Source organism: Sciurus carolinensis, chromosome 8 (assembly GCF_902686445.1).
Source record: "Sciurus carolinensis chromosome 8, mSciCar1.2, whole genome shotgun sequence".
NCBI lineage: Eukaryota > Metazoa > Chordata > Mammalia > Rodentia > Sciuridae > Sciurus > Sciurus carolinensis.
This window is the reverse complement of record NC_062220.1, coordinates 26,392,951-26,420,916: the sequence shown is the minus strand read 5'-3', so window position 1 is coordinate 26,420,916 and position 27,966 is coordinate 26,392,951. Positions and strand designations below refer to the sequence as shown.

Below are 27,966 nucleotides of genomic sequence, written 5' to 3'. Positions count from 1 at the left end.
TGCTGATCTGTGAAGTCTGTACCCAGCCCAGTCCTTTCGTGCTAACACACCCTGTGGTCAACTCCCTCCCCCATAAGCCTTGGCATAAGGCCTAGTGGGGCCTACACCGTACAGAGGGAGCAACACCCCAGCGTGATTTTGGAGAGCGCTGAGTGAGGAGACTTGTCTTCCATCTCAGCTAGGCAGTAATGCCCACTCGTTTGGGGTCTGGGAAGGTTAGTGCAGAGACTGGGCTCCACCACCACCACCAACAGTGTAGGCCTGATCCCCAGTGACTTCAGTGAGGTCACACAGGAGGCACCAGTACCCCTGCACTGAGTAGTAACAACCCCAGGGGGCAAGTACAAACATTCTTGAAACAAAGAAAAGTTACAGTTAGCAAAACAATGAGAAGTCAGCAAAAAAATAATAATAATAATAAAGAATATAGAAATTAGAATCAAGTAGAAAAATTTTAACTAAAATATATCACAGCTGAAATTTTCTTTAAAAAGGTGGGGGAACCTTAGTGGATGGCCTCCACAGAACAGGGAGGACAGAGGACCAGTACATTTGACAAAATAACAATAGAAATTACCCATGCTAAATTAAAGATTAATTAGACTAAGAAAAAAAATGAATACAGCCTCAGGAGACCTGCAGGACTTCTAACAGCTGACTCCCAGAAGCAGGGTGGAGGCAAGGGGTGGGAATGAAAAACAAAAATTCCTAGTGAATAAAGGCTAAAAACTTCCTGAAGTTGGCAAAGGACAGAATCGAGGATCTGATTGAACACCAAACAGAAAAACCCAAAGAAAAGTCCACACCAAGGTGGGTCGTACTCACACCAAAGACAAAGAAAAACCTCAAAAGTAGCCAGAGAGAAATGTCACATTACCTACAAGGAAAAAAGCAATCCCACAACAGAGGATTTCTAAAAAATAAAAATAAAAATCAAGGCTCAGAGGAAGTAGTATAACATTTTTGAAGTGCCAGAAAAAAAGAACTGTCAATCCGAATTCTATATCCAGAGAAATATTCTTCAGGGATGGTGAAAAAAGACTAAGAGACTAAAGAAATTTTCTAAGCAGAAAGGAAAAGGTCAAAGAAAGAACATCAGGAAGGAAGAACAACAGAGAGCAAACACGTGGGTAAACATAGTAGACTTTGCTTCTCTTTAAATTTCTAAATTCTGTTAGTGAATAAAGTAAAAAAAAGTCATAACACTATCTAATGGTTCTCAGGGAGTAAATGGGAAATATCTAAGACAATTCTATGATTATTTGGAAGGGTAAAGGGAGGTAAGTTTCTAGACTTAACCAGAACTTAAAAAATGATACCACCATAATAAATGATGAAGGTAAAAGACTACATACAGGGGTACACTCTAAAACACTACAGTTAAATCAACATGGAATTCTATAAAATGCTCACGTCACCCACAGGAAAGCAGGAAAAGAGCAAAGGAGAAACTGAAGAGGGCGGAGGTAGGTAGAAGCATCTCCGCCTCTAAGGCAGAGTCCCTCTACAGCTAACTAGATCCATTCTACAGGGGAGCACAGTCCATCTGCTGATCTGGGGTACATGGGATAGGACGTGGGATAGGCAGAAGAGCCCACCAGGCTTTCCCATAGAGCTTTGCCTTGGACAGTAGGGTGGTTTGGTGAATATTTGTACTTGCATCTACAGAAAGTCCTTCTCAATGGCAGCAGGCTGACCAGCCAGCACACCCAAAGGGGTCTTCTTACCAGAACTGGTCTCAGCTTACCTTCAGCATGGTGGATGCTCCCTCCTGGGGAGACCGTACATTTACACTCTTATCACCAAAGCAGAAAGTTCAGCTCTGTGTGCAGCCTGCACAGCTGGACGAAACTAAGATGGCTTTGATCAAGGTCTGCTGTATCTTGAGCAAGGAGGAGTGGCAAATGCAAGTTTGGAGAAGTGCCCCAAATGCTCTAGTGATGGGTTCAAAATCAATCAGCCCTCATAAACTCTCCCTGCCAGACAGAAAGACCTATTTTAACAGGTATTTTCAGTCTTAGCAAAAAGAAGTAAAAAATGAATACTGAGTACTCAAATGAATGAACCTCCCTTTAATTTTATTTAGGGATAGGAATATTAAATCCTTCCAGGTAGGTGTAGAACCCTAGGTCTTACAGGAAATCATTTTCTACAATGTGCTGGCCCTGGGTTTCTGGTCCCTCAACATTCTGTCTCCTGGAAGAATGCTTCTGAGAACTTTTCTTTACAGTTGTTTATAACTTTTATGTTTTGTCAAAAAAGAGAGGGAAAAACCTGGGGAGGGTATCTGTCAATGGCATGTCATTCATTATTCTGAATGGAATTATAATCAGGTCAACATAAGAAGCCTCTTAATGTACTCAATAATGGCACTGGTAACTTAAAATATTAAAATCTATATTAGAGGGGAAAGGGGGACTTTGATTCATTGTCCCCTTCCAAATAAGCACACTCCCAATCTTCCTTTCCAATCTTCCATCTTCTCTCCTCCTCTCCACTTTTTCTCTTGCCTCACACTCGTCTGCCCTGCCAATTCCATGATGTAACAAATAGTAATGTTGTAGAGGGAAAAATCAGGGTTGACAAAAAAAGTTCTGATTACTCCTCCTTCCACATGCTCAGTGCCTAAAGATTTACAAAAGGAGTTCTATTTTTCAAAGAAAATCTCTAATTTTTATGTTTGCACTGTCTTTAGCCAACTCACTCTTAATAAAATTTTTCTATTGAGTTTTGATCTGTGCCCCAGATTCCTAAAAGGTATATCTGCAGACAATGCCAGGTAGACTTCCCTACGTTTGGAGAAACAATCTGCTTTTCACCAAAAGGCAAATGGCTAAAGGAAGCCTCTCCTCCCACATCTGACTCCCCATGTGCAAAACTGACACTTGCAAGAAGTCAGGAAGATTGTGTGGAAAAAATCAGAAATGGGGTTCCATGGCTTCTTATATATTGTTCAATTTGAAATTAATGCCTCAAGTTAGTTTTTTCCTTCTGCCTTGAGCTGATTAGCAAACACTAAATTTCACGCTAATGTTCCCAAGCTATTTGCCTGCAATGCGGGACTCACTTTCCAAATTCCACTAAATGTGGCTTAAAAAAAGAGAAAGAGGGAGAGGCTCACCTCCCTTCTTGACTCTGTTCTAAAGTACTTCTATCAGCCCTAGGCTCCTTGAGCACATAGATATTTACTGCATAATCCATAATCCTAACTTTACACTGGCACATGAAACTAGTGGTTTTCTAAAGCAGTCCCAGAATTCATTACCATGGAAACAAAAGGTATAAAAAGCTGGTTTTATCTAATTGGAAAACCTAGAGGAACTCTAAAAAGATCAAAAGTGTTTTCAAAGTAAAGGTGTAACCAAACACATTATAGCTTAAAGAAGTCTTGGAATGGAGGTCCAAGACCGAGTAACAGAGGAAGGACAGGGTCACCAGAGTGGAAAACAGCTCTCTGGCTGGGATGACGCAGGGACAGTGGGGCTGCTGGTCAAGACCACCCCACAAAAGTGGCTGCAAGAACTCAGTTCTCTTTTTCTACCAAGATACAGGGCTCAGGCTGTGCCCTCTTCCCACAAATAAGAAAACAAATGCTTTGTTTTTCCTGATATTGATAAAACCACACAATTTCTGGTGCCAATATATGCACCCAACCATTCTAGGCTAGACTCTAATGGAAATGAGAAGTAAATGAAAAACACCTTAATATAAAGAGGCTCATTTTATCTTCTCTCCATTTGATCTAGAACTTGATCCCACATGTTGAGGAAATGCTGTCATAAGTCACATTTTAGTTTGGGAAAGGAGTAGGCGCACAACACATGTATTTATTTTGATGTTTTCAGTGTTTTCCTGAAGTCCAAGTAATTTCACCACATCCTGTCATCAACTTCAAAAATGAAGTCTGGATATATGAGTCCTTCCATGGAGAACTTCCTATCTATAAACTGCTCTGACCATCTGTAATAATACAAACTCTTCCCATCAGATGTCCTCCTCAGAAAACATCTGGAACAATAGGAAGATCCTGTCAATGCTGCTAAAAGAATCACAAGTTTCCTAACGTTTCCTGGGAGCTGTGTGGCCACTCCAATGACAGGAAAAGCACATGGAGCCATGTGGAGTCAGACCCCATCCTTGTAGTGAGACTACTGCCCACCACGGATATGCTGAACAGTCATCTGCCATTTTGGCCACCTACACACTGAGAAGATGAGGCTCACAGAGTTGGAGTCTTCCATGTGGAGGGCTTAACTTCTTTCAATCTTTTAAAATGGCAAAGAAAAAAATGAATTTAACTCAGAATAGTGTTAAACTAACAGTAGGAATGTGTTCAAAGAAAGGAAACTATACAGAAAATCTGAAAACACGCCATCTTAAAGGCGTGCAAGCAATGGTTGAAAACAGACTTTTGCATCCATCAGACCCTAGTTTGAATACCCATTGGTCACTTACTTTACAGGTGACCTTAGATATGCCTCATTTCCTCTGCTGAAAACCATCTTATCTGACAATTATGATGCAGATCAAATAAGATTAGGCAAGCTAAGTGTTTAGCAAAGAGCCTGGCATATAAGGAGGCTGTCAAACATTAACTCTGGTGTTACTACCAGGAGAAGCATGTGGAAAACTCACAGCTAGGGAACAAGAAGGGAAATATCTAAAGAACTACCACATGACAAGAGATTCATTAAAGGAGAGTGGGTGGGTAGAGAAACAGATTTAACACAGAAATCAAAAAATCCAATCTACCTATAACTCCCTGCCAAGGGTCTTAAGAGATCTGGTTTGGATGGTAGGCTATAAAAGACAACCTCAAAAATTCCTTTCAACTCTAAGACCATGATTCCAAGGACTTGGAACTAGGGAAAACAATCACTTTGAAAGAAATAAAAACTATTTTGTACTAAGTTTTCTAAAACATCTTTAAAATGTCCAAATGTCCATAGATCATAGTTAAGATCCATCCCATTTAAAAACTGTTTAAAAACTCTACTGAACTTAATTCTGAGTTGCTTTAAAAAAGTACAATGCAAAACTATGTTCTTTTCCTTCATGAAAACCATTTTTTTAAGGGGACAGAGATTCTTTAGGGGTAATTCATCAAGTGATATGATAAGCATAATTTATACATTTTATGTTTATTTTACACCCAAACCTAAACTTGTACTATTTTGCTAGATTTAAATATCAATGTTATTAGTTTAAACATTGTGAAAAAATTTTAAATAAGGCCAAAATATTTATTCCTCAATCCTGTACCATGAAATTTTAGATCACTGATTTAATAGCTAAAAAAAAAAAATGTATTGTATGCTTTGCATAAAACTGATCAGTAGAAGCTGAAATTTAACTGTAATTGCAGTCCAAAAATAAAGGTTTTCATTTTAGTTCAGTGTAATTCAGTGTATTTAAAAGAAAATATAAGACTAAATCTTAAATCCCCAATTCTCCCAGAATGTGCTAAGCCCACCCTGCTTCACGTGAAGACCCCGGGTCCCAACACTGCCAAGACAGCACAGGTTCACATCAGACTGGAGCTGACAGATGGAGCATTCAGTAAAAGAGCAGTGCTAGGTGATTTCATTTTCGTTAGAGAAGGAAGCTGTGGGAAAAATATTCTCCACTTAATCTATTTTATTTTCAGCAAGATTTTACCTGTAAATATTAATTTATACCCCAGCCAAATTCACTAGCTGCTTAAGCTGCATGAATTACACGAATGCAAATGAAATAAAGGAATCCAAACTTAAAAAAAAAAAAAAAAAAAAACGGAATTTCCAGTATCTTCTTTCCTCAGGCAGAGGGGGAAAAAAAATCCGTCCCTGCAGTTTCACAGACGACAAAACACCTTCCATTGAGCTCCCGTTCTAACAGATGGGGACAGGAGAGTGGGCATCAAGACTAAAGCGCTGCCACATTAAGTAGAAAAATTATCATTTATGCCATTTCCAATACAAAATCTATATCCCAATCACTCAAAATCCTTTCCGCTCAGATGACTGTCAGTTCCCCGAGTGTTTATCTTGCTGAGATCTGTTTACTACCGTGTGAAACAGCAGAGCAGGTACAATTGCTCTGCTTACTCAGGGGTCAGAAAGGCGGAACTGTGTGCCCCTCAAGGACAGGCTTGAATTATGGGAATTAGACCAATAGAATCAATTCACTGATAATGCATTTAATTTCTCTTTTAGCAATTGTATATCTATCTAATGATAATAGTATAAGCAGTCAAGATATCCATGAGGGAAAAAGGCACAATCTTCGCCTTTTACATAGATTTTTCAAATAGGAAAGAATGGAGTGGCCAGGACAGGGGGTTGGGGGTGTTCCCTGGGCTCCTTCCTTAAATTCCACAGCAAGGTACCCCCTTACCTATTCTTACACCCCTGATTACAAAACACAGCCTCCCTGATTCTGTCCTTTGGATACTCCATGCCCACTGGCTTGGATTTTAACTGAAGGACCCAGCTTTGTGTTCAGGGGGAGCTGGGGACAGAGCTCCCCGACCTTCCTCATTTGTATCTTCCTAAAGTAAACCTTGGAAGGTTTGTCATAGCAGACAGGTGCCGTGAGGAGGGAAAAGAGGCTTCCACTTACCTCCAGCCCCATCATAGCCAAGTGTAATATGGCTTCAGATCAAAGGTCCATGGAATTCCTGGGCTTAGAAGACCCTTTCTTCTCTCCAGACTCTAACAAACTCCTACCCAAACCTCTCAGTCCAACCCAATTCCATATCACTATATAAAGCCTTGTGCTATAGACTGAATGTGTGTCCCCTAAAAATGTAGGTTGAAAGACAGTGGTGGCAGAGCCTTTTGGAAATGATCAGCTCATGAGGATGGAGTTTTCATGAATGGATTAGTACCCTCGTCAGGCCTTACAAGGAAAAAAAAAGGGGGGGGAATTCTTTCTCTCTCTCTCTTTCTCTCTCTCTCTTCCTTTTTTTTCTCCCTTTCCCACTTTAGGATGCAATGAGACAATGAGACGATCCATCCATAGAGGAAGAAGCCCTTTACCAAGAACCTACCCATTCTGGTACCTGATCTCAGACTTCCAGCCTCCAAAACAATGAGAAAGGTTAGATGCGTAAGCCATCCAGTCTGTGGTGCCTGTTTTAGCAGACCAAGCTGACTAAAAAAGCTTGGCTGATAACTGCAGCTCCCTCAGATGAAGTCAGCTTTGCTCTGAACCTGGCAGGCTGCCTGATGGTGTAGCCCCTAGGAGATCAACTCATGTCCTTCCCTGTATTTTACATTGGTAATTTATTCTCAATTAGATTCTGAGCACATGACAGCTTAGGATCTTACATTTCTTTCATTGTATCTGCTGCAGTGTCAAACATGGTACACATACCTACAGGGAGCTGAGTTAATACCTATTGGTGAGTTGATTGCACAATGCCTATTTACCTGTTTCACCCATTAGGTTAAAAGAGGAGGGGAAAGAAATGGGTAAACCGGTGGCACTGTTCTACTTCTCTCAGTGTGTGCGTGGGCGGAGGGGTTGGGGGAGTAAAGGAATTCAGCACTGAGTTTAAAGAGCTATTCCAAGCACTATTCAGCATTATTTCAGAGTCTACCATAAAATCTTGTCTTATACAGGTCCTTCCTAACCAGACCATGTAAGTCTGCATTCTGTAAACATAATTTCTCTTTCCTATGAAGTCTTTCTGCATGTGAGTAAATTATCTGTATTTTACTAAAATGAAAATTTATGAAGGCATAATTGATATGTTGGACTTAACAAAAGGAACGTGACTTCTAGTGCAAGTACTTCTGATTAGTGCTTTCATTTAACACATTTGTATTGGGGACAGGAATCACTGTTACATAGATGTCCCTGGGAGAAAAAAATTCTTGCCTGTTCTAGTCAACTTTTTCGCTGCTGTGACCAAAAGACCTGACAAGAACAATTTTAGAGAAGGAAAAGTTTGTTTGGGGCTCATGGTTTCAGAGGTCTCAGTTCACAGACAGCTGGCTCCAGTCCTCGGGCTTAAGGTGAGGCAGAACAACATGGCAGAAGAGTGTGGTGGAAGAAAGTACCTCAGGAAATGGCACCACGAAGTAGAGACTTGTCTCACCAAGAACAAAATATCTGCCCTGAAGGCATGCCCCCAATGACCCACCTCCTGAAGCCACATCCTACCTGCCTACAGTTATCATCAGTTAATTTCCACCAGGAGGTCAACGTACTGATTAGGCTTAGGCTCACCTAACCCAATCATTTCACCTCCAAACTTTCTTGCATTGTCTCACCCATGAGCTTTTGGGGGACAACTCCTATCTAAACCATAACATTCCCTCAACAAAGGGCAACAGTCTTAGTTGACAGTGAGCATGTTGTCTGTCCAACCCTGCCATCCACCCTGGGTTAGTCAGCTGCCTGTCTTCAACCGCAATTCTACCTTCAAAGCTGGGGTGCTGGCCAGAGTCAAGGCCAGCCAGAATTGTTTTGCTTTGTTTGTTTTCACAACTAAATCCTAAAGGAACTTTTGTTCAGGTGCAGAAGCCATATGGAAGTTTAGCAAAGCTTTTCTTTGGGCCACCCAATCTTCTCCTTGGTTTGTTGTTTTTTAAATAAAACTGACTCTCACCACCCAATGCATATACTTGAACTATAATAACCACCCTACTTTTCCTACTTATTTGCTCACCTTGCTAGCACATAAGCTGGTAAGGTCCCAGTCTCAAATCTGGCCTTGAAGAACAGTCTTGCTCTATACCAGAACCCATTTGGGTCTATTATTTCATTCTGTTTCTTGACCAGTGACTATACCTTTAATGTTAATGCCATTTTTCATAAAATTGGGTAAGTCAGGATGAACGATTGAGAAATTGGAGAAGTACAACACAAAATTTATATCCATCTGATGGGGGGACATAAATACATTCCTCTTCAGCATCATCATAACCAATATGTATGGTGCCTACTCTGTACCAGGGATTTGCTTAGGGCTCTATGTACTTTATCTTACCAGCCTGCATTAGAAAACTTTTAGAGGAGGAACTATTGTCTACTCTTTTGCAGATAAGAAAGCTACATTTAAAGAGATTAACTACCTTGCTTAAAGTTGCACAGTTAATACATATAAAATCAGAATTCAAACCCAGCAAGTCTGGCACTATAACCTGACCTATGTCATATAATTCATATTCATCCCTGTTACTTAAAAGAGTATCAGTATCGCTACAAAAGTACATTATAATATTCTATAGTTTGAATACACAGCTTCTGACAACAAAGATAACATCGATGAACCGCAAATATCTAACAAATCTGCATGAATAGGATATGGCATTTGCTCTATAAGCAATATAAATACAAACATTCTGAGAACTCAAATAAATAGAATTGGCACAATGCAGATAAAGTGTAAGAAATATTCCCCACAGTGAACAAAGCTAGAGTCCACTCTCAATTCATGGCAAGGGAAGCAAGAGTAAGATGCTATTACAAGGACACCTTACCATCCACGTCCCAGGGCCTTGTGTGGCCCTGCAGGGGATACAGAGAGGTTGATCCATGACTTCTCTGAAGCAGGAACTAACCAGTAGATCTGGGGTTATATTATACCAAAGAAACCAGCCTCCCTCTGCTCAGGAGGAACCCAGAATCTTGGAGGGAGACTAAACGCCAACACTGAGAACATGAGCCTATGGGCAGGCTTGCTGGTCCTAGTGAAGGAAAGCTGCAGAGACTGGCCTCATTAGGAAATAGGTGAAGGAGGCTGTGGGCAAATACTATGCCTAAATTCCTCTACCTTACCACCCTGGTGTTCCTTGTATATTTAAACTATGTAAAAATTACATGTATGCTTTGATGTTGTTAAGAGGGATAGGAAAAGTCCCCAATTACAGCTGAAAGAGATGTCTCTGTCTTTTGCCAGAAAGTGTGTTATATCAATTAAATGGGTAAATAGGCCCTTTCCCCACCATGGGGAAGATGGGCCTCTTGTGACCCTCTATTGATTAAGATTGCTGTGGAATGTTATTTGCAATCTCATTGCATAATGGAAATCAGGAGGCAGCTGTCATGGTTTCTGAAGACAAATTGCTGGGAGCTGAGACAAATCATAGCCTCCCTTGTCTCTTACTGTTTCAATACCCAGTTAATGTGTATCTTGCAGTTTAAGTTTCTTACATCAGTTTGTTCTACTGTTTCTGTAGTCAAAATTAGTAAAGTGGTAGGATCTGGGTGACACTGCTTTAGGAATCGTGTCCAAGTGACCATAACACTGATCATGTCTCTTGAGCGATGCATTATTTAATAAGGAACACAACTTCCAAAGGAGCGCACAATTAAAAATAGATGCATACAGCAGCTGCTGTGATTATGACCAACACGAACAGAAATCTAACCAGGTAGGAGTTGAAAGAAAAAAGGCTGCTGTCAGACATAATATTGTAAAATCTCATTTTTGCTTTGCATCCTTTGACTTGCTAAGTCAGCCAGCAAGCAATTTGTATGGAGCAGTGGTTCTCAAAGCGTGTCCTGAAAAACAGCAACATCAGCATCACCTGGGAACGGTTAGAAATGCCAATTCTCAGAGCCCACCCTGGACCTACTGAATCAGAAACTCGGAAGGTGGGTTCAGCAATCTGTGTTTCAACAAGCCCCCTGGGTGATTTTGATGCATGCTAAGTTTGAGAGCCACTGAACTGCAGCCACAAGACAGCCTTCAGATTTTGTCTTCCGAGAAAGTTATAACCTTTGGTTGAAAAGAAAAAAAAAAAAAAAAACTGTCAAAACAACCTACCTGTACTGAAACCAAATAAAACCACTGTAATCTTTAGTTTTTCTGTAAACCCAAAGCTGGACTAAAAAATAAAACCCATATAATAAAATTTTTTAATTTTAAACACTGCAATCTTTAGGGTCAAGGAATAGAAAGTACACAGTACTTTCCTTATACAGATTTATTTATTTATTGACATCTACAATGACTTGTCTTAGAAAGGTTTCTCAGCAACAAAAAAATATATAGCATCCAATCACAAGCAATTCTCATGGAAAGATTTCTCACTACTTTTAAAACAATCTCATTGTTTCAGTTGCTCAGAAGATAGGCATTAATCACTAAATAAGCTCTTAAAATGTCCTTTGTATTTGCTGTAGGATTTTCAGACCATTTGGGGCTACATAAAAGGAGAAATTAAGAAAGATTTAAACTCGCCAAGTTCAAAATCTGTTCCACCCAACCAGAGTCACAGAGCTCCTTTCAGTCTGAGCACAACCCCACTACACTCATTTCAAGTGACAACATGTTATGAAGAGCCACAGCCTGTGACGTATGCCCATTGTCCCGGGAGTCGGCCCTACAGCAAGATGGTTTGGTTATTTGTTCATTAATGCAGCCCCTTCAATGGTCCAAGAAATAAACCTCTGACACCAAATTTCACTCTAGAGCGAACAGTGTTTGGATGAGGCTCTAACATGGTTAGAACTGTTTTTTTAATGATAAAAGATCTTAAGAAATCAAAGGGAAGTTAGGTGCAGTGGGACACACCTGTAATTCCAGTGATTTGGGAGACTGAGGCAGGAGGATTGCAAGTTCGAGGCCAGCCTCAGCAATCTAGCAAGCTCCTACTCAACTGAGCAAGACCCTGTCTCAAAATTTTAAAATAAATAACTAAAAAGGGCTTGGGAAATAGCTCAGTAGCAAAATGCCTCTGGGTTCAATCCTCAATACCAAAAAAAGAAAGAAATCCAAGGGATGTAACCTTTGATTGCTTCCCTATTGGGGATTTGTAAAATAAAGTATTATCTATTTGTGTAATTAAAAATCAAGCAGCTATTAAAATAAAGTCTTGTGGTTTTCAATCCTGGGCAAATATTAGAACTACCTGGTAATTGTTTAAAACATATGAAGACAAGGTTCTACTTCAATTGCATAGAGTTGAGCATCCATATTTTTTTAATTTTTTTACTTGTTCTTTTTACATGATGGTAGAGTGTATTTTGACATATTATACATACATGGAGTATAATTTCCCATTCTTGTGATTGTACATGATGTGGAGTTACACTGGTCATGTATTCCTATGTGAGCATAGTAAAGTTCTGTCTGATTCATTCTACTGTCTTTCCTATTCCCATTCCCCTCCCTTCCCTTCATTCCCCTTTGTCTAATCCAGAGAATTTCTATTTTTCCCTCCCCACCCACCCTCTTATTGTGTGTTAGTATCTGCATATCAGAGAGAACATTCGGCCTTTGATTTTTTAAAAAGCTATCCAGATAATGCTAACATGCAGCCAGGGTGACAATCACCAACCAGACCTATAATAACCAACATGGAAATTTCTCCCACATTTATTATTAAGTGGAAATGAAAGTCATAAGACACATAGCTATTAATAAAATCATGTGAGCATGTGTAATTTTATTAATAGATGTGTTGGGATATAGATCCCTTCCATTTTACACTATTAACTTATTTATTACTTAAACCTTACAAAATGAGAATGCACTCATGTACTTTATTTAAATTTTAACTTAAAAATCTATTTAGAGAGAATGTAAATGCGTAGGAAAACGAGTTAGCATGTGAAAATAGGAACTCCCAAAATATACCATGTTTCCTTCTTTCTCTACTTCTTCCTCCTTCTGTTCCTTTTTCTAAAAAAGAGAAAGAGTTTAAAAATAGAATAAACAAAATTCTATTTCTGTCCTATCTACCCAAATATTATTTCCAATATTTGGGAGAGGGAGGAGGGAGTGAGTGGAGAGATATGGTTGGTTCATTCATTCATTCAACATTTACTGATTTCCTGGACAGGGGCAGGGTGGGGGCTAAGATCAGAGAACAAACCAGATACACATGGATCCTGCCCCCAGTACTTATGGTCTAATGGGGTCTACACAGAAGTACAAACAACTGCAGTAGGGTGCAGTGCATGTTAAAAAAAAGGAAGTACAGGCTGCTTCTTTGTACAGGTAACAAGGAAACAATCTAGTCAAAGAAAGTGAGAAAAGACTTTCTTGACAAAGTCAAGGTGAAGCTTTTTGGGATGAGGTGTTCAGAATGGTAATCATTAAAGAGTTGTAAGAGACACACATTACCAAGGGCATGCTTTTGACAAATCTCTGGTTGTGAATTTAAGTACTGGCTACCGTGGGCAGGGCCCATTCTCATCCAATGCCACCACTTGGGGCCACTGCAAGAGAGTATCTCATCTACAGTGAATGAGCTCTTTCCCTAGTTAAATTAGAGCTTGCTACAGTGCCAAAGGACTGACGGAAGGAGTCTATCTTTCAATTTTCCATTATCTATTTGCCATCAAATAAAACTTACATGAAATGTTACCTCCTGCTGAGTTTATTGACTGTGTTCATTTATCTGTCCATCTAACTAGATGAGCCTGGATATGGCAGATTTACCTCTTCATAGTTTACAGTTAATAAAATCTACTGTAAGGAATAAATAACTTGTAAAACACTTGGTTTTAGTGATCACTACATTTGGTAGAGTCTCTTGAAAGAAAATATATCTTTGTTAACATAGAAAAGTAGGCAAAGACTTCCAGGGAAGTGGGATACTTCGCTGTATTTCATTTATTTCACATGAAGATCAATTTTAGCCATTTATAACCAGCACAGTTCCACACAGGGAGAAATTATCTATCCCACCCACAAATGGATTGCTATTGAAAAGTCTTACTTGATTGCTTGGGAAGGAAGAATACACTACAGGCGATCTAACCCCTATCCTTCAAGAGTAGAAAATTAACAATCCAGGTAAAGTTAACTAGAAAAACGGAAGAGGGACAAATTATAGCTGACCCTGTCCTCTTACAATCCAACACATCTTTGAAGACATTAATGTACATTACCTGCAGCATCAATGTGATCTTTTTAACTCAGAATGTTCATCCTTTGCCCAAAGTAAGACATATGAATAGGGTTTTGAGGAATAGATTTGTCCTGATGTGAAGGAAAGGACTAGCAAGTTCTAGAAAAAGGTAAAGAAAATGACCTCTTTAAACATAAACAAATTTAATCTCCGGCTTCCCAGTCAACATTCCAGAAGACCCCTCATTTTTTAAAAAAATATTTCAAGCTACCCAAACTCTGGAAGCTACACGCTTCTTTTCACTGGGCTTGCTACAACCCAGGAGGCCCTGAGGGGTCACTGCCACCATTGTATAGGGTGGAACTCTTTTTTGTGCAGGATGGAACTATTTTGCAAACTTGCTTCCACTCTCAACACATCTGAGGGATATGGGGCTCTTCCACTCCTCTCAGAAAAGCAGCTCTGGGAGGGGACAGCAGGCACAGATTCACTCACTGGCTCCTGACACTGGAGAGGCCTCCCAGGGAGTTTTGATAAGCTGACACACAGTGCTTGGTGTGGGAGGAGAGAGTGGCTAGCCCTGTCCAACCCTCAGGGTTTTCCTGCTCCCAGCTATGTCTGACTCCAGGCCCTTGGTGCCATCACTTCTGAAATTAAAGGAACTTTTTTTTTTTTTTTTTTTTTTTTTTTTTTTGGCTTCTGAGTTTTCCTAAGAAGAAAAACAAAGAGGACAACACCACTTTCCTCCAGATCAAATGAGCTCCCAGGCAGAGGTGGTAGGTATCCCTGCAGGGGCTCAATGAACCTCCCCTATGGAGGCTGGACTCTCCTTTACAAAGACAAATCATTTCATTCCATTTGATCCTGTGGCAAATGAAATCCCCCTGACTCCATCCAACACAAACACGCTAACATGCAGATGCCAGATAATATGTGGATCTTTTGTATGAGATTTTGATTAGGAGAACATAGAGGGGCTCAGGACAAGATAGGTTGCCACAGAAGGGACAAGACTAAAGAAAAGTAGATGGGGATGCCTGGGGGGTGCAGCCTCCTTCACAATGAGTTCAGACAGGTCTGGCAGGTAGAGACAGACTTTTCCAAAATTGTCCAAAAAAGAGAACTGAGACATTCAGAGATAACTTATACTTTGGGCCCAAATACTTTCTATAAAATTTTAAACAGGTCCCAGCCATGTTTTTCAAATCCAGTTCATGTTTATTGCTGAGCAGGAGGGTAAATTCACGAGTTGAGACCTTCTTACTACCCCGATCAAGGTTAATTGTTCGTATGTTCTCAAACTAAGAGATAGGAATGAGTGGCACACATGAATTTCTGTGCATAGATTCTATAAGTCTTGAGCTGCTGTCGTAGAGGGGCCATAAACTGTGCTGAAATTTCCTTTCATTCAAATCATAGCATTTGGTTTACAAAGATTATTATTTTTCAAAATGGAACTGAATCCCAATCTCTAATGCTTTGCTACTCATTTCTTTGATAACTATACTAATATTTCAGGTCAGTCATAGCAGGTGGGGTATAAACAGAAGTTATCCCTATGTAAAGTGGACCATTTTCTATCCCAAGAGCAACCATCATTATTTCATAATTAAAATCACTGTGGAGTGCTAGCTGGAGGTGGCATATCAATCATCAGAGTGAATTAAGGAGGCAAAACAATAAATTGCAATCATCTAATTCACATTCGTTTGGTATCAGGTTCAACCAAAAGACCACCTGAGCACCTATACCCTCTCACTGACTACTTTTGAATTAGATCAATTTTTCAAATTCAGTAATTTGGTCAATAAACAGATTTGCTTTCCAAGGATTAAATGTGTGCTCCACACCAGTGTACTGATGGTGTTAGTCATGACAGCTCCCATTATGAGCGCCCCCTCCTGGTCAAACATAACCCACTCCCTACTGTCAGTCAAGGGTAGCAAGAGCAGCCTCCTGGGGTGCTGACCAGTGTCTCAGGAGTTGGCCCGAAGCACTGATTCTGCCCAGAAGATCAAGAGTAATCCTATCCCTTGGTCAGATGGAGTCCCTCCACAATTATTCAAAACAGTAACAGAATCAGCCAGTAAGGGAAAAACAGAGCAGACAGAAGTCACTTCCCTCCTATGTAAAACAAAACTCTCCTCTCACCTTCAGATGGTCTGAAGTTTCCTTCAGTAGCCCAAGGAACTAAAGGTCCTGACAGAACCCTTTAACTGCATTTCCTCTTAATTAAATATACCCAACAACCTAACATGGTATTATTATTATTATTATTATTATTACCACCATCAGACAAGCTGATTTTGTGGTAAAAATTAATGTAAACAAGCTTTGAAAACCTCAGATAAGCTCCTAATCTCCTCCACCCTATTCCCCAGATCCTTACCTACTTTTGGCTGGACACCACAATACAGGAAGGGGAGGAATTCATCGGAATTAGAGTGGGATTTAATGGGAACAGGCATTAGCGTATAAGAAGAAGTCAGAGAAAGGGGGAGATCCTCATGAAAGTTTTCCTCTTCTCTGAGTGTTTCTGGTCCACAGTCACAGAGTTAAGAACTGAAAGGAATGCTCTGGAGCAGGCAAAGAGGGAGGTCAATCGGAGTGGGGAGAACAGTTGGTCAAAGGGCTGAGCTAGACACTCCCCCACCGCAGAAAATGCCACAGGGCACAGAATCCGAATCACTGGGAAGGATCTGAGACTCCAGGAGGTGGGAGAATCTTGGAGAATCCTGGCTGAGTACCTTGCCTCCAGGAAAGGAGTCCATGAGCCCAAGAGAGATAATTGACAACTGCCTAGCTTCCTTTGAGGGTTTCAGAAGGCAGAGGATGAGAGCACTTTGGCTGCCTCTTTGACCCTGTGTCCCTCTCACTACCAGGAGACTTAGCCTGATGTCCTGCTCAAATGTCTGTGTGCTCCCTGGGACCTGTTCGTGCCTCTCCAGTATGCCTCAGACACAGAGAGCTTCTACTCTATTGCCTCCTCATTTGAGGAAATTCCGTCGACCTCAAAACAGCCAGTAAGCTGCCTCTTAGCGTTCTTTCATCTAAACTAAGGGAATTCATATGCAGCTGTGCAGCCTCTCGGGGGATGTTAAGAGAGGATCCACCACAAGATGTGGACCAAACTAGATGGGGACCCCAAGATATCTTCCAAACCAGAAAGCCTTTGATTCCATTCCTTTCATCTTTTTTGTGAAGTTTTCTATCACTTTGTTCATTTTTTTGTCACTATGTCTGTCATCTGTCCAACTTTAAATCTAATATGCATAGGAATAGTTTCTCAATAAAAAATGAAGCCTTATTAATTCAGGTTAAGTTGGAAAAGTCAAGTCCCACTGAGTAAGGAATCAGAGTGAAAAGTATTTTCAATTTAAAAAAAAAGTCTATTACAAAAGACTACAAAATGGATATTAATAAATAAGATGAGAAAGTTAATGAAAATGGTGAGTTACAATAACTTTATTTTTATAGCACTTTGTACTTTCTCAAATTGTTTTTACACAGAGTATTTCATATATTGCCAATTTTATTCAACATATAAATGCAGTGTGTAAGTAATAGATCGTCAAACTTAAATCAAAGTGTCTTGATTTATCCTGTTAAATTTGAACTATTAACTCAATAAGAATTGTATATAATTATTCCAAGTCTGTATCGGAGCAGTCTGAATTAATGAGGTTCTGCTCTATTGTAGTTATAATAAGCCTGACAATTTTATGGCCATCTTATCTCCCAGAGTGTCACACCCATCTACGCGTTAGTAATAAATACTGTTTCTTCACACAGGAACTTTTGTCACAACAGAGCATCTCACCTTAAAGAAGTCTCACCAAGTAAATTATCTCATACATACCTCAAATACCAATGAAATGTTCTGTGTGATAAATGTGCTACGTATTCATTATTCTCTAAAAATGCTTGCTTTGATTTAAAATGAGCCTCACTCAGGACATCATCCCAAGATGGTAAGGACTCAATATGTCACAGAACTTACCACCTTTCTCTTTATTCGGGGAAAAGAGTCATGATTAATCCAATTAACTGTAAATAATAGAATTAAAATGACCCATGTAGGAAACCAGGCACAGAATCCCCCTTCTGAGGAACCTGGTGATGCAGAAAGGGTCTATCTATATGCATCCTCATCTTCACTTTCTTCTTTAACAATTTACTGTCCTTTCACAAGGGTCAGAAAGACAATGCGTTTACCTACCTTAAAAAGTCTTAAAATGTTAGCAACCATGATGGACACAGAACTTGCTGCAGCACCTATGACTCCAGAAATCTTGTCGGGCTTGGTGAAAATGGGTGGATCTCCATTAGCGCACTTCACGTCGGAAGCGTCTTTTTCTATCAATGCTTGCACAAAGGTTAGTGACTGCTCCAAAGCATAGGTGTCCCTGGAGCACGTATCAAGGATCCGGACGCCCAGAGTGATATTGGAGAGAAGATCAGGGTCCTTGTTAATCTGGTCGATTGCATAAAGCATGGCCTCGAGTCTGTGGATCCCCTTTTCCTTCTTCAACTCCCCACAAGGCACCCCTCTCTCTCCCTTGGCATGGACAGGAAAGAGACCCCCCAAAATGATGTCCCCATCCACCCGGATGGAATGGGCATACTCCTGGCTGTGAGTTCTTTGCATCATTGTGAGGATCCAGTAGAACTTGGCGGTCAAGAGGAAGAAACAAGGGCAAGAGGCTGATCGCTTTCCCTCGCATACCATTTTCTCCACAAGTGGTGTTGCGATCCAAGACCCAGAGTTTATTCTTGCCACTGAAGAAGGGAGACCACCTGAGGCTGCACCTTCTGGAGGCTACCATCAGGTCCCATGGGGGAAAAGGCTCTGTGGGTTTCAGCAAGTTGTCTTGATTTGAACGTCACAGTGAAATTCCATCAGATCCTTGAGGTTCAATTTTATCCCCATATAAAGTCAACTTGCCTGGAATGATGCGAAAGTTAGAATAACATCTGAGGTTCTGATGTTGGCATGAGGTCAACCATTCACGGCCTCGAAGTCAGCCCTGAAGCAGAATTATTCCTGAGGATAGGGGGAGGGAAGAAAGGGAGCTCAGTTAGTGGAACTATGTTTTTCATATATTTAAGCCCTGTTTAAACCAACCTCTTTTTTTTTTAATTCCCCCTATTCAGTAAGAAACTAAATCTTTTTATCCCCCTGTGATTCTGAACACCTGGCCCACTGCATCTAAACAGGGAGATCGTTGACACTTTTAGAGCAAGAGAAACAGAAAAGTATCAGAAACTAGGTTGATTCTCTCAAGACAGAAAGTACTTTTTATTTATCATTTTATTTCAATAAATCCAATTTCCATGCAGCTAAATATCCTGTGATGGATGGCATTATTTCTTTTCAATTTTGTCTTTACTTTTTACAGCTATTTGAATTCAGCATTTAAATTTTGTCCACAAAATCATAATGAAAGGTTATTTTCTATGATGTATTCAACAAGCAAATCATCTGTTAATGGCAGCTTTTTAGTGTCCCAGACTTCCCAGTGGGAAAAAGTGATTATTCAATCACGAAAAGAAAGAAATCTACAAAGATCTCAAAATATGTAAGTTTTGTAGCTTGTGAAAATTTTTAACATAGACCGCCAGCTATTTCCTATAAGTGATCTTATTGTTTTCTGGTAACAAAGCAAAGACTTGAAAATTAAACACATAGGGAGGGTTATGTGTGAAGACCTTCCTATTACCATTGTCAGAGATCCCAATTAATTTGTCAGGGTGGAAGCGATGGACATGCTTACAGTTCTGAAGTAAATACGCCTTGATCCTAGAATCACGAGGAGCCCTTCCGAGCTGGAGATCAATTGAAAACCTTCTTAATTTTGTCTGACTCAGTAGGGGAAACAGTTATTTCATCAAGACTAGCAATAACCTAGAGTGAAAAAGTCTACAGGCAAATCTATAGAAAAAAGTTTACTCTAGGGCCTTTGTCCTTAAAGTATTCCAGAAAATTCTTTCAAAACACTTTTGAAGAGGTTTAACTAAAAACGACAACTGACTTAACGCAGGGAATGGGAGATTTGAAGCATAGAGATAATTAAGGGAATAAACAGTATCGATTTATTTTGGCAGGATGGTTAATCTAATGCTCATTTCTAACCTATTTATATATGAGTTTGAAACCTGAAATTTGGACCATTTCCCTCTACCCTAGCTCACCAACATCTGGTTGTACTTTCCCTTCACTTGTTCAAGTTCCGGTTCATAAAATTTTCTTTCCAGCCTCCTTGTCCCAAAAGGAAGGATGGTGCCTCCCTGGGGGGTAACTTAACAGATGCCCAAATGCCTTCAGAGAAAGCTGCACTTTCTTCACTTTCAGGTTTGAAAGGGGTTCTTATTAGCCTGCTGAGCTGTACTTCCGAGTGTATACCTGGAGCCTGGCCAACCAGGGGCCACTCTGCTGAGAGAGTCCAGTGCTGTTGGCAACAAGTCTTCCTGCCTCCTGGTACGTGGTAAGCCTTGGGTTTCTCTACACTGCCCCCAAAGACTTAGTCCTCTTCTGATTTTTCTCACCACTCAGTTCTCCTAGCAGCCATTCTCCCTCTGAAAATCTAATTCCACAAGAACCTGACCTCACGTATTCCACCAAAGGAAATCCTTGGAAAGTCTATTCAGCTTTCTGGATGAGAATATTTAAAGTATGGACCAAATACTACCCATCAAGAGAAGTAAGACTGTGTTTTACAGCTTCACAGGGAAGATCAGTTTTCTGATGGTAAATCTCATTATCTCCAACCACTAATTTAGAATATGAGACTAAGTCCCCATGGCTGGGATGGTCTTTGGTACATCCATTTCTGATAGAATCAATCATAAACAGATAAAGAAGGTGAAGAGGGAATGGATAGAACCTGTTCTCCAAAGATCAGTTTTCCTACGTTATGCCAGGGCACCTCCCACATACTCAAACATTTAAGAGAATAAGTGGTTTTCAATTATAAGGTGAACACATAAACAGTCCATCTTCTAATCACAAAGCGTCCTTACCTACTCATGTGGCATTAAGCTATTTCCACTCACGGTGCAGTCATGAAAGTAATAAATATGAGTTTCTTTAAAATGTATTGGTGTCTGCAATAATGTTTAGTCTCTTAAGCATCTCCTAGATCTGTCTGGAAGTTTAATTCAAGGAAAAGGTCGGGGAATGGAGAGCAACGAAGCAAGAATCTTTTGGCTTAGTGGATGAATGCACTGAAATGAAAAACAAGAGGTTCTGTTTGGGTTATAGTTTATTGGACAGCTCACTTGAATTTCTGCTTGAGTTTTGTCCTCTGCAACATAGAATTAATTGCATGCAAACTCTCCAGCATTTGATTTTCTTGCCCATAAAGGGGCGATAACACACATGTAAACACAGAACCTAGTCAGGGGACATGCTCAGTTAACTGAATAACAATGGTTAGCTACCATTGCTAACCTGGTCTCTAATTCCTTGTCTACTAAAACTGTGTTTTTGTCCAGTTGATGAGATTGTCACTGAATTCTGTTTGTCACTTGAAAAATAAAATCAGAGTTACTTACAAACTATTTGAATACTGCAGTTATTGCAAAGTCTGATACATTGCCATAAAAATCACAGACCCTTGAAAGCTGGACGGTTTAGTTTCCCTTTTAAATTCTAAGGAAAAATGTGAAAGTTCGTGAAAAACCTCGTAACTTAGGTTTCATTGCGTGATCTTACATTGCCCAATCTTGCTCTTACAGCACTCTTGTGAGCTTTAATACAAACTCATCCCAGTTGGAATCAATGAATTTTCAAGAAATAATGACCTTTCTGCACTACAGATCCAAATAGCTCTGCTTCATGTTCCATGTTTGATTTTAAGTAACTGACCTTCCTCTGGGGTTGGAAGGAACTGGCCTATGCTGATGAACTTCTTCAAAGGGGTTTGAAGACTGTAGTTCTGAAAATGACCTCTGAGGGGAATGGACACTGCACTACTCCTGGGCCCACAGGGAGGGGCTGTGCAACCCTGCAGGCAAGCTTAACCATGAACCCTCCTAGTCCTTCCTGTTCACCCCATTTTTATCCACCGAGTGTACTTTACATTATACATCATCAGCCCTTCCACTGATGTTCCTGTGGACCTGAGTCTCCCGGGGAACAGGACTCCTAGATGGAACTTGAGCCTATGGCTCCCTAACGGTGTTCCAGCCTTTTCTTGAAAGACCAGTAAAGAGAGCCCAAGTGGTCTAGAATCCTGAATTCTGCTTCTTTTTATTTTCTATGTATCTTCTTTCTCAAAGTCTGAGATACTTACCTAAGAGAGAATCTCAATGAATTTCCATACATTGATCATTAACTCTTACATAAATGAGAAAAGAAGGTTCTGAGAGGTTGATTATAGTCCCAAGTTCAGAACTAGCAAGTTATAGCACCCTCAAAATCCTCAGGCCCCCAAGATGAGTACTATCCTTTGAGAAATCCCCCAGTGCTGCAGAAACTGGCCATGGCAGTATAAGAGGGTGAGAGTCCTGCCTTCTGATGAAATATTTCAGAACTGTAAACATCTTTAGTGGTCAGCTCTTGAAGAACAACAATGTGCTAATTTTGAAGGGACAATCGGGACATTCCAAAAGAGTGATTTTTTAATCTCTCAAAGTGTTGAAAATATCCCATTCTGTTTATCCAAATACCTCTACTTCAAATCTGGCTTGCTGGCCAGGCTTGTGTCAAGGGGAACAAGACCCCAGGCACACACAGGGTCTATCAGGGTCAGTCCTCATGTATTCCTCCAAGAGTGATTAAGGTATGACGTGGTAAAATCCTTGCTGAGAAATGTCATTAACCAAGAATTATAATTTTTTTCTTATAAAAAAAGGCCAAAGCAGTATTCCTATGCTACATGCCATTCAGGTCTTTAACAAAAAAGGTTAAGCTAAATGTTGTCACCAACTCATCAAATTGCTAAACCAGAAGTTTCACTTGAAATTGCCCACACTTGCAGCTCTTTTTGGTTGTTGGAAAAGGCATCACATTTCTGTACCACCTCCCAGGCTGCTACATGTGTGGATCCTTGGTGGGGGCAGAGTAGGATGGGGCAGACAGAGTTCTCCCCTGGCAACCGAGGCCTGGAATTGGATCCTTGCCTGGTGACACTGAACATGTCACTTTGTTTCTGTGTGCTTCCATTTCCTCATCTGTGAAATAAGTGAGATAAGCCATATGATTTCTAAGGTGTTGTCCAGCTTCCCATTCTGAGATTCTATTATTTCATAATAAGGGACTATGAGTTTATGCTCAAACATCAGAGCAAGGCTTTTCCAAGAGAACACAATAACTGGTTTTGTTTGCAAGCCGAATGACTTTTTCCCATCAGTGAGAGCTATGCAAGCTCTTCTATACAAGCAGGCCCCATATTAAGATCTAATCCACAAGAAGCTCAACTTACTAAACAGATAAATTAGAAGGTGATTATTTGCATTACAAAAGAACTCACCACAGGTTTCCTTTAAATAGCTAAATCCCACTTATTTGAAACACAATCTGATTTAGTAGGATTCAATTTGCACCCTTATTTTTCCAATAACAGCTATTGCATAAAAAGACCATATTTATAGAAATGAGAAGCCACTTTTATAGTATATAACAGATAAGAAGAGGAAAAGGAGGTGAAACCAACACTTACTGAATGCCTGTGGTATGCCTGGAGCCTCACACATCATCTCATTTCCTTCCTAAAGTCTACCTGAAGTTGTCACAGCCCCCATGCTGAAAATGAGAACCTGGAAACAAATTACATGACTGTTTCTAAATTCTCAGGGCTGAATTCAAATGCAGGATTCAGCTTTGCCTCACTCTGGGTCCGCTGGGTGCAAGAGACCCTGATGGATGGAGCTAACCCTAATTTGATCATGTGGGGTATAAGTGGGATGTTCTGGGGTCCTAGGAGACCCTGATTCTAGTCTCACTCCCCCCAACTGTGTCGCATTGGGCAAGTCACTTTCCCTGGTCTCTTTGTTTTCAAAATGGAGAATGATTTCCATCCACCTCCAGGCTGTGAAATCAAACGACATAATGTGTGTAAAAGTACTTTATAAACTGCCAAGTGCTATAAGAATGTACAGGGATACTACTAGTTCAGCTGTCAGTCCTAGAAATAAAGTATTTTCTGGTGTATTACACTTGGAAGATCTGAGAAGATCACTTTCCCACCACATGCATAGCCAGTCAGACACTACCCACAGTCATGTGTCAAGAAGCTACTTTGGAGAGCCCATATTGAGAGCACAGAGCTCAAAGGAAAACTGGAGAAAAGGACATATGAGGGAAGTCCAAGCAAGTACAATATCTGACCTGGAGAAATGAAGGTCATAGGCACTTAAAAGTATCCAAAGGACTATTCTTAAGGAAGTGGTGATAAGATAGCCTTTGTAGTGAAAACAGGACAATAGGAAACCTTTCTAAAGTGTAAAAAGAATATAATGCTTCTACCACTAGGGCTTATTACCACTAGAAGAGCCAGCCAATAAACAGCCAGCAAATTTCTATCTTTAGGCCTAATCCTGCCTGGAAAATTAAGAAATCGGCCAGCCCTGTTCAACAACCTCCACACGCTCCTCTGGGACTTCTCCTATGTCTTCCCACTTCCCCTCACCTGTAGCCCTCCCCTCTGCCTCTCTCAGCGTTGAATCTCTTCCCTCCCAAGGTGCTGGAATATCCCATGGATCATGACCTCAAGACCTTGCTCTCTCATTACCTTGGTACTCCCCAGGGAGTAAGTGAATTCATCAGCAGGTGTCAAAACTTGAAGATGCGTTCCTGCCCCCCCCCACAACTGGAACATCTGCAGTTTTAAGATGATTCCTAGGAGAGTCGTAATTTCTTTACCAAAGACAGATAACCATTAATAGTAGTTAAGACTGGCGATGTAACAAGCCAAAGCAAGAGAGTTATGTCAGGCACCTTCTCTCAACAATGCCCCTGAAGTCACTCCAACAGCAGTGCCCACCACTCATAAGGTGGGTCCTAGAATGAGATAACATTACGCTCAAAGTCCTTCTCAAATCAGTGGGTAGGTTTGTCATAACTTGTCAAAGCACCCAACAGAAATTAAAATAAAACATTCTCTGTGAAAAAATTAAAAAGAAAGGAAAAAAGAGACAAATAAAGCCCAAATCTAAATTTCAAGCAGGACAAAATCCCCTCTGGAGATGGAAACAGTATTACCCAGCTGGCTCTCTACTCACGGCCTCTCCTGGAACAACATGGAGTGACCATCCCTATAGGGCAAACTACATGTGTGAATCTGGTGATATCCAATCAGGTTCTATCAAGAAAACAGCAGCAGTTTTTGGCACCTTTGCCAGTCAGCCTGTTCAACAGGCATGGCAGCCAGCTTTTGGCTGTGTGTGGGTCCAGGAAGAAATCCATCCTTGCAGCATCTTTTTTTAAGACACCGAGACAGAGCTATGCTACTCCCAGACTAAAGCAAAGTCCTCCTCATGTTGGGCACTCTAACTACAGGCAGTAGACTGCAGGAAAGAAACTTGGAAGGAAAAACACCACCGCTGTCACAAGAGTGTGTGTACAGCATTCTGTGCGTCATGCCCTGAAGACAATGGAACATTCTTACACAAAGACTGGCACATGATGCTGCCAACGTGAATGTCAGCTGGGTTATTTGCTGCATAAATACCAATTAAACAAGCCCCAAAGCAGCTTCAACCTGCCCAGCCAAGTTTGAAAAGAGCACATCTCTCCAGACCTCTAACTTTCTCCTACACTCATTGGAGCCCAGTTCTTCCTTTTTTCTGTTCCTTTTGGATTTGGATGCTTTCAGAAGTATTCAAGCAGCCGTAACTTGCTAACGGGGGCATAACAGGGCAGAACTAGCTAGCACAAAGCAAATAAAACAAATTGAGCCTACATAACAGTACAGAGTTGTGTTCTCAGCACCTTTTTCTTTATTCTGGGCAAAATATCTCCTAGAGAGCCTCCCCTCATCAAATTGTTTCCACATCCCTTATTTAAAAGCAAAAATACTCTGTCTTTATCTCACAAATGGTACAACCTGTAGTTGACTCTGAAATAGGAAAATTGCATTAGAAAATCATTTTCCTGATGAATAAGGCTTTTCTTTTGAAAATTATCAAACCATATATTTTCAAGAACCAGAGAATGAGTTTCACACAGCTGATACTGTTTCCTACGGAGATCTTTCAAGATATTATTCACAAGCAAGTGACCAAGGTAAACTAAAGTGGTTTCTGTAGCCATTTGCAATTAATTGACAAACAATTTCATAACGGAAAATGGAAATTACAGTCAAGTGTAATAAGCTGTTTATCCAAGATCTACCTGCTGGTGTCTCTTTTTCTCCTTTTATTTTTCTTTCAAGCAAAACACAAGCTATCATTGGAATGCTTTTCTCCTGTTTGTAATTTTTCTTGTAAATACCTCCACCACAAACCATGTCTTCCAGTTGTGTCAATTGGCAGGATTTGTATTCAATCGCGGTAGCAGCCAAGACCCTAGTGTATTCCTGAGCATTCACCAGATTCCCACACCGTCAGGTCTGTGGGAAAGAATCACCCCAATAGGCAAACAAGGCATTCCCTTCCAGGGTGGAACTCCCTTGAGAAACTGAGGGGTTTGGGCTTTTGGAAAGGGTGAGTGGGTCTATTTTCACCACACTAACCTGGGCGTGCTGCCACTCTCTGACCCCAGGTTGCCGGATTTGGGCCACTGGGGAAGCAATTCTTCAGGGGAACGCGGGGATGCTGTCTTGCGCAATTGGGTGGCTCACACGCTCCTCTATTTCTTTTGCACCAAGGAACGAGCCAGACGGGGAGGGGGGCGGAGGGGGGACTTTGTTGATTTGTGTGTGTGTGTGTGTGTGTGTGTGTGTGTGTGTCTGTGTGTGTTTCTATTATATTTTCACCAACTGTACGAACCTCAAGGGATCTCAGAGCTGTTTGACAGCAGATGGACTCGCTCATCTGCAAAGCTGAGAGGTCTATCTCTTCTCTATCTCTATCTCAGACAGCAGCCACTCACCCCGCCCTGGGTCCCCTCATCCCCGCCGCATCTTCCTTTTTCTTCTCAGCTCCTTGGACCATAGAAACCCAGTTTGGGTAGAATCTAGGGCCAGCGGGGAGGTACCTGATGTTTCTTGCCTTCCCGGTGCATCTCCGGGGCGGTCCCAGTCCCCCAGAGCGCCGGGGGATCCTGCCACAGCTAGCCACCCGGCCCGGAGCGCCTCCGCCCCCGCCACACCTGGCCGCCCCTGGCGCCCACACCCCGCGCTAGTCCACGCGAAAGTGGGGCGGCTCTGGCCATAGGTCTGCCGAGGAGCTGTCGGGGCGCGTTTGCTTGTGAAACTCAAGATCCCGGAGACCTTTCCTCCTCCCCCACCCACAACAGGGCACGGAACTCCAGCGTTTCCCTGAGAGCCATAAAACGGGGCGGGGAATCGGGGGAGACACGGAAATCCCAACCTCGCGTGGTAACTCACAACGCAAACTCAAGGCAGAGCGTGCGCTGCACGGGGATGCGGGTCTCAAGGACCCCCACCGCCGGGCATCCCCGGCGACCCCCACTTCCCTAGATCCTGGTTAGACATCCAACCAGCCCAAGCTCAGGAAGGCGGGGGTTACCCCAACTCATCCCAGAAGACGCTAACTTCGGAAATCCCTCCCGTTAGATTGGCAAAACGAAGGTACCTCGTCATCTCAGCGGGGCAAGTCCGGATTCCGCCAGGGCAGGTCCAGGAGGTCACCCAGGGCACACAATCTGAGGCAGAGCGATTTAAAATCCTGCCGCCGAACGACCCATCAGAGCATCCTAGGCGCGCCTGCCCCTTTCCCGTCACCCTTCAATCTCTCATTCGCCGACTAAACTTTTGGGGGATCACATCTTCAAGCCCTAAGAGTTCCAAGCTAAGCCTCCCTCTATTCTGAACCTCTTCTCTGGAATGTAATCATGGGAAGACAAGAGGGGTGGCTGCCTTGTTATTTGCAACGTAAAATCAACAGACACCCAATCAAGCTCCAATGCCCGGCCAGCCCCTCGCCCCCTGGTGCCCACTCTCCCTCTCTCCCCGTTCTCGTTTCTTCGCCCGCCAGTTTTCTCCCAGATTCCGGGTGTGCAAAGCCATCTATTTGTGCCCAGGAAGAGCAAATCACTAAAGTGATCTGA

General features: G+C 41.4%; 1 protein-coding gene across 2 annotated transcripts in view; it reads right to left on the bottom strand.

Moving 5' to 3' along the window:
- Grm8 (glutamate metabotropic receptor 8) overlaps positions 1-27,691 on the bottom strand; it is a 758,935-nt gene extending 731,244 nt beyond the window's left edge. For both annotated transcript variants that reach the window (XM_047561191.1, XM_047561188.1), the window contains exons 1-2: positions 27,492-27,691; positions 18,013-18,837 (exon numbers count right to left, since the gene is read on the bottom strand). In XM_047561191.1, the coding sequence (XP_047417147.1) occupies positions 18,013-18,522 (510 nt within the window). In that variant the 5' untranslated portion in view covers positions 18,523-18,837; positions 27,492-27,691. The remainder of the gene's footprint in view (positions 1-18,012; positions 18,838-27,491) is intronic.
- Positions 27,692-27,966: the final 275 nt, after the last annotated feature.